Consider the following 7,270-nt stretch of genomic DNA (forward strand, 5'->3'; position numbering starts at 1 on the left):
GGGTACCAGGTAAGGGGGCTCTTCTAGAGCAAGGCTCTCTTAAGAATCCTAGATACCCATATGAGCAAAGAACAGATAGAGAGATCAGAGCAGCACTGTGACCACCCTAGGGCTCAAGGTATAGCACAGATGAATCAGAGAGCATATTTACTGGCTCCATTCCACAGGCACAGCTGACCAGAACCTAATGTATAAGACACATGGGCTGCAGGAATGCAAGGGGGCAAGAGACAGCCACCAGAGGCCCTATCTGCAGGAAGAGACACTAGAATTCCATCTCCTCTACCACAGGTCCCAGAGGCCATGGTCCCAAACTCATTCCCCAGCTATGACTAGCTTCTGCCACTATACTGGTAAATGGAGAAGGAAAGGGCCTTTGAGGCAGGAAAGGAGCGTGAGCAAGTCTTACTAATGCAGTACCACTGCCAGCATGACATACCCCTGGAGAAGCCCAGGCAAGAGTCCCCATGTGGCTACATTGTCCACCAAGCCCCAGCTCACCAGGAGGGCCTCAAGCCCTAACGTGACACTTGGACCTTATTGTAGGCATGCCAGTCTTGGCCACCACCATTTTACCATTGTAAAAAGTGAGTCCCCAGGTAGGAAAAATGAGTAAGATGCAGATGGATGGGGCCTTTAGGCTACATGGCCAGGTAGTTGGAGTGAGTATGTGTAAAACACCTAGCAGAATGTCCATGGTGAAGCAGACATCCAGTACGAGTAGTTATAATTATTGTGACAGTTTTGCCAACCTACCTCCACAGTCAGCCCCTACTTATTGCCCATGAGCCACAGGCTCTAGGAATAGATTTCTCCTCAAATAGCCCCCACACAGCAGGGTCTGTCTCTCCCACTTCTATCACTAACAGGAAGAAAGGGCACTACTGAGACATGCAGGACCTCTGAAAATAGAGAGGATTTATTGAAGCCCCGAACCCTATCTCCTTGCAACCGACGACTTATATAGACAGGGAGGATTCCCCAAAGCTGGGTGAAAGGGCATGACCTAAGGGCTTTGAAAGCTTTGCCCTCTCAAATCCAGAATCAAACCTACTCAGAAGAAGAACTTTAGAAAAAAGAACAGAAAAATGACCCACTGTATCTTCTTTGGCTCCCAAATTAGTCCAAAGTCTGGATCTACTTTCCGGGAACTCACAGTCTTTTCATGTCTGAAGCCCTTGACAAACTTTTTTTTAAAGCTAGAATTTCTTGGCCAAAAGAATGAAATGTATCTGAATGGCCTCTAGATACAATTTCCAGCTTAAAGGAAAAATATGGGACAGAGAAACATCTTAAATGACACCATAGAGACACAATCCGCATACTGCAGAATGTGAGAAACAAGACAAATGACACAGTTCTCCAATGCAAGGCAGAAAAAAAGGAGATGGAATCTACAGATTTAAAGAAACTCAAGAAATATATCAAACAAATCCAATGTGTAGACCCTGTTTAGATCACAACTCAAACAAACCAACCATAAAAATAAATTCACAAGATAATCAGAAAACCTGAACCCTGACTGGTATTTGCTAAAATTAAGAAGAGATTGTTATCAGGGCACCTAACTGGCTCCCTGCCTAGTTGGTAGAGTCAATAGAACATGTGACTCTTGATTTCAGGATCATGAATTCAAGCCCCATGTCGGGCGTAGAGATTACTTTAAAAAAAAAAAGTAAAATTATGGGATGCCTGGCTGGTTCAGCAGTTGAGCGTCTGCCTTCGACTCGCGGTATGATCCTGGAGTCCCAGATTCAAGTCCCACATTGTGCTCCCTGCATGGAGCCTGCTTCTCCCACTGCCTATGTCTCTGCCTCTCTCTCTCTGTACCTCTCATGAATAAATAAATAAATTTAAAAAAAAATAAAGAAAAGAAGGAAGGAATTGTTATCCTGTTTGGGGGTGATTGTGGTGCTGTGGTGCTGTGATACAAAGCCCTTATTTCTTAGAAATACACACTGAAATATGGATGATGAAATGTAGGGATATCTGGAAGTTGCCTTCATGGGGATGGCAGGTGAGGAAGACAGATAAACTTGACCAACCATGAGTTGGTGATAACTGTGGCTGGGCAATGGAAACATGGGAGTTCATTAGCTTATTCTCTCAACCTCTACTGGAAATTTGAAATTTTCTATAATAAAAAGTTAAAAAAATAATTAGAAGAAAGCCTTTCTTCCCCAACATCACCATACCTTTTTTTTTGTCTTGTTTTGTTTTGTTTGTTTGTTTGTTTGTTTTTAGCAGCAATTTATCAGTCTTACCAATGCTAGGAAAAGCTACATATTCAAAGCTGCCCCTTTCTCCCTGGCAAGGAAGATGAGAAATGGTTGCCCCTTTGGGTGAAATTTTGACATCATTACCATTTAGATGTTAGGTCACTTTAGCATAATTCTTGTGTCATGCCCTCCATGAGAATCCAGATCCTCGGGCCAAACTGGATCTCTGAATGATAAAGGGCCCTTATTTCTAAACCTGGCAATTATATACTTTCATTTCATCCTTACAAATTAGTCCCAGATTTTTCTAGAGCCTGTTAGCTGATACAGTATAACAAGTCTGGCTAATCCCAGACCAGATATACTATATCTGACAAACCCAATTATTTTTATTTTCATTTTCTTATTGGCATAGAATTATGATGAATCCATTTGAGAAAGGAGCTCAGGGACGCCTGGGTGGCTCAGCGGTTGAGCGTCTGCCTTCAGCTCAGGGCATGATCCTGGAGTTCCAGGATCGAGTCCCACATTGGGCTCCCTGCATGGAGCCTGATTCTCCCTCTGCCTGTGTCTCTGCCTCTCTCTGTGTATCGCTCATGAATGAATAAATAAATAAATAAATAAAATATGTAAAAAAAAAAAAAAAGAGAGAGAGAGAAAGGAGCTCAGACTGTAGTTAACAGAGCAGCCTCACTCACCTTCCAGCACATGACCAGACTCTGTGTGCCAGATGCCTTAAAGATGTCTCCAAAGCTTATGAGCTAGAAGTGAGTGAGAGGTAACTTTGAGCTGATCATAGATTTTGATGGGTATTAAGGGAAAGCCACCTCACTTGGTTTGCCCCAGCTCTCTTCCATACCTCTGCACTTGGCCCCATTCTCTGCCCACTGTCCCTGCCTATGTAGACCATGTTCCCCATGCTATTTCTCCCTCTCCACCTCTCATAACACAACCATTTTTCCAGCATGCCTTGGGCTTCTCCCTCTTTTTTTTTTATTTTATTTATTTATGATAGGCACACAGTGAGAGAGAGAGAGAGAGGCAGAGACACAGGCAGAGGGAGAAGCAGGCTCCATGCACCGGGAGCCCGACGTGGGATTCGATCCCGGGTCTCCAGGATCACGCCCTGGGCCAAAGGCAAGCGCTAAACCACTGCGCCACCCAGGGATCCCAGTTTCTCCCTCTTTTGAAGCCTGGCTCTGCCTCTCCACTCTTCTCACTTGACAATTGTTCTATAAGCACTGTCTATTTAGCACTTCTCAGACACTGACTTGCTCAGACCCCGAGACTTCTCGGTCTGAGCTGCTCAGACACTGAGCTACCCAGCCAAATTTCATAATTTGGCACTTCGAGAGCTGTCTTACTACCCAGACTATGAGATGCTAGAGGACAGGGGAGCATTGTATACCCTTCCAGATCATCCACAAAGCCCAACACAGTGCTGGCTCTTGATACTGGTAAATACACCTCAGCTAATTGACTGAAGATCAATTTGCAAATTTCAGAACATGCAAAGCCCACAGGTGGTATAGATTAGACAGGTTGGGGACGCCTGGGTGGCTCAGCCATTGAGCATCTATCTTCGGTTCAGGGTGTAATCCCAGGATCCAGGGATCAAGTCCTGTATCCGGCTCCCTGCAGGGAGCCTGCTTCTCCCTCTGCCTGTGTCTCTGTGTCTCTCTCTGTGTCTCTCATGAATAAATAAATAAAATTTCAAAGAAAAAATTTAAAAATAAAGATTAGACAGGTTGTCACTGGTTTCTGTGGCTCTTCTGTGAAATTTTTTTAAAAGGTGCTTTCTGGGAAACTAATAAAGTTTCATCTTGAACTGATGGTGTGTCGTGGGTATGTACATAGGTTAAATCCCATCAACTTGAGCACTTCACTGTACATCAGGCATAAAAAGAAGTGAATGAATGAAAGATGCCCCTTCCTCTAGGAGGATGCAGCCCACGCCAGGGCATATAGCTCAAACAGTAGAGGTTTCTCTGATCTGGCACTTCTTTAGAAAGGTATAAGCTATATAACTGTATAGGCAACCCTGAAACCAGAAGCAGACAGCCCTGCCTTGAGGGACTCTCCAATGCCCAAAGTGCCATATCATCCAAATGAGCTAAGAGGCAGCACTATGGGTGTGGTGGTGCTGCTACTTATGGGATTCAAGTCAGGCTCTTCAGTCATAAATAGCGGAGCCACCCCCTCACAGAACCCAACTGAGCTCAGTATGAGGATGAAAAGACTAATTCTGGGGTACCATGTGGTAATATGGCAACAGGAAAGAGCCAGGAATTGACTCCCCCAGAACCTCAGTTCCACACCTGTCTGAGGTTAGTAAAATGATCTTGCCCTTACCTGACCCTCCACCTACCTCTATGAGGCCTAACTGCTCCCAAATTCACAAACTTGTTTGAAACTGTGCTGCTGCTCTTTCCTGAATGCCCAGAAGCACATGCCATGGGGCTTTTCTTCAATCAATGGGCCAATCTGTTCAGTAGCCTCTCTGAATAGAACATGCTAAATTTGGCATCAGGTACCTGAGATGCTTTGGTGAGAAGCAAAAGCCATTCTAATGCTGAAGGAGAGACATATGGAGGCACTGCTCATCTGAGGTACTGTGATAAGCTGCATATCAGCTGGAGCAGTAAATCCCATCTCCTAAGGGCCCCTAGTCCTGAGCTTTGGTGACAAGCAGCCCCAGCTCACCCTAAGTTTGAGAGCCATAGGACCATAGCACCATAGGCCCATGGGTGAGCCTTGTCCACAGCCAGGAGCAATATTATGTGACTATTAATTCCAGCAGGAGCCCCATGGTTCCCTGACCCACAGGAATTCATGAGTCTGTCCTGTAGCAGAATGCACAGATGGGGTAGAAATGAAACCCTGAAAAGGAATATGAGTAGTAGACACCAGTCTCCTCTTATCCCTCTAAGCTGCCCAATCTTTCCAAAATTCCATACGTTTGGCTCTTTCTGCAACATTAGATAAACTAAAAACAGAGCACCCTGTTTGTTTACCAGAAGAGAAATGTCAAGCTCCCCATATATATAACTACCAACAACAAGGTGTTTTTCCATTCAGCTGTAGATGCTTTAAAGCCTGGGTGAGGCTCCCTCAATCTAAAACTCAAATAGCAGCTCAACATGCAGCAAAATGGACAGTATTTGCAGTGCTAAGAACCATATGCTAACCAATTGCATTACTGTAATAGCTAATGTAAAATAGGCAAATTCCCCCTTTAAAGGGGATGCTCACAGGCTGGCCTGTCAGTGTCAGGTTTCAGGCTATTAAGAGCCTTTCATTACTGTTAGTTGTCTAAGAAATGACTTCTGAGGAAATAAACACATGAGAGTCACAGTTGGACAGCTGAAGAATCAAAAATCATGCTCCTTCACAGGTTATGTGTTCCCACACAGAAAAGCCAAGGCAGCATGATCAGCAGACTCACATGGAACCCTCCTCGCCTTTGCCCCCTCCCGCCCTGGGGTTTTGCTACTCCCTGGACCCGTTTGATGTAAAGATAATGCCTTCCATTTTATCCTGTCGTCTCTTGGTAGCTTTCCTAAGTTTTCAGTCTACTAATCTATCATATATTGGCATTCCCTGCACTGCATTCACTACCACTTGAGTGTTTTTGTAGGACCTCAGCTGGCATACATTTTAAACAAACTAATTTCACGGTATTTGATCAGATGTGTTCTGTTAAAAGCATTCTATATGGGTTTCAGTTTTTCCCTGGCTTGAGGTGGTAATTTAAATCTTAAGGCAACAGGAACATATCTGGTGATAGATGATTCAGTAGCATTTTTGCCTCACCCCAGGGTGTTTCACTAAACCTTGGTGAAAGCACATGACCCTGTTCATTTTTTTGAGCCTAAATAAATACTTTTTGGTGTTCAGTGGCATTTCCCTTCCTCCAAAGATGATTATAGTCACTAAATGCCTGAGGAAAGCGCATGACCAAGTTCATGGTTCAACTATTTCCAGATCTCTCCGATCCTCGATCCTCGCAGTGACACTTATCTTCCCTGACAGCCACTCCCATTGTGCTCTTTCCTTGGCCCAACACAATGGACATATGCAGATACCAGCAGACCGAGAGGATGTTTTCCATCCCACTGCTCCCCAGTGCGGAGGGACTAGGTTGAGGTTACATAAGCCCCTCCTGAGCCCAGCGTTGGGGGGAAACAAATTTGGGGTTCGTGACGGAGTCACGGTCTGCAGGCCCTGACTGACCCTGCGCTCACTCACCATCCTGCCTTACCAAGGCAAGGTAGCTTGAAAGGGAGCGCTGCTTCCTGACACCACCGGGCTCTCGTCAATCGTCAATCGGGCTGGGGACGAAGTGTGGCCGGACGTCTGACCTCGCTGTCCAGACTATGTCGCGGGGTCGCGGGCCCCAGCTCCGGCCTCAGGCTGCAGCTCCCCGCCCCCCTCAACACCCCCGGACGCCGCGACGCGCGCTTACCTGCCAGGACCCGGGCCAGGCCCAGGGCCCGGGCTGGGGCCTGGGCCGGGACCTGGGCCGGGTGGTCCCGCGGTCGCCCTCGCGGCGCCAACAGCGGGGAGCTGTCCGCCGCCGGCAGGTGCTGAAGGCGGCTTCCCCGCGCCGGGGCCCGGGCCAGGGCCTGTGCCTCCGGGCGGCAGTGGCCCGTCGCCAGCGCCGCCCTCTAGGCTGGCCTCGTTGCCCATGGCCGGCGGGCGGGCGGGGTTGGGGTCGTGCTGGGCCCGGGCCGGCGGCTCCCGGGCGGCTGCTCACACACTCCGCGCCGCCGCCGCCGCCGCCGCCATCTCCCAGCTCGGCTCGCGCCGCCGCTTGCCGCTGCGCATGCGCACGCGCGGCCCGCGCGCCCCTTTCTTGCACACGCCCCCCCTCCCCCGCCCCCAGCGCGCGCGCGCGCGATTCCGCCAGGCAGTGAAAATGCTTGTCCACAAGCCAGCGGCGGGGTCGCCGGGAAACAGCCGCCGACGTTAGCGCATGCGCCCTTCGAAGCCGACGCTGCTAGAGTGTGCTACCGGGAAACTGGCGAGGGTTGGCGGTGGCGTCCCACGGG

At 48.2% G+C, this 7,270-nt stretch overlaps 1 protein-coding gene across 3 annotated transcripts in view; it reads right to left on the bottom strand.

Moving 5' to 3' along the window:
* Positions 1-6,908, bottom strand: part of BSN (bassoon presynaptic cytomatrix protein) — a 96,782-nt gene extending 89,874 nt beyond the window's left edge. For all 3 annotated transcript variants that reach the window (XR_003140556.2, XR_007404282.1, XM_025455868.2), the window contains exon 1: positions 6,685-6,908. Coding sequence is in view for 1 of the 3 variants with exons in the window: in XM_025455868.2 (XP_025311653.1) it covers positions 6,685-6,908 (224 nt within the window). In the remaining 2 variants the exon portion in view is untranslated. The remainder of the gene's footprint in view (positions 1-6,684) is intronic.
* Positions 6,909-7,270: the final 362 nt, after the last annotated feature.

This window comes from Canis lupus, chromosome 20 (assembly GCF_003254725.2).
Source record: "Canis lupus dingo isolate Sandy chromosome 20, ASM325472v2, whole genome shotgun sequence".
Lineage (NCBI taxonomy): Eukaryota > Metazoa > Chordata > Mammalia > Carnivora > Canidae > Canis > Canis lupus.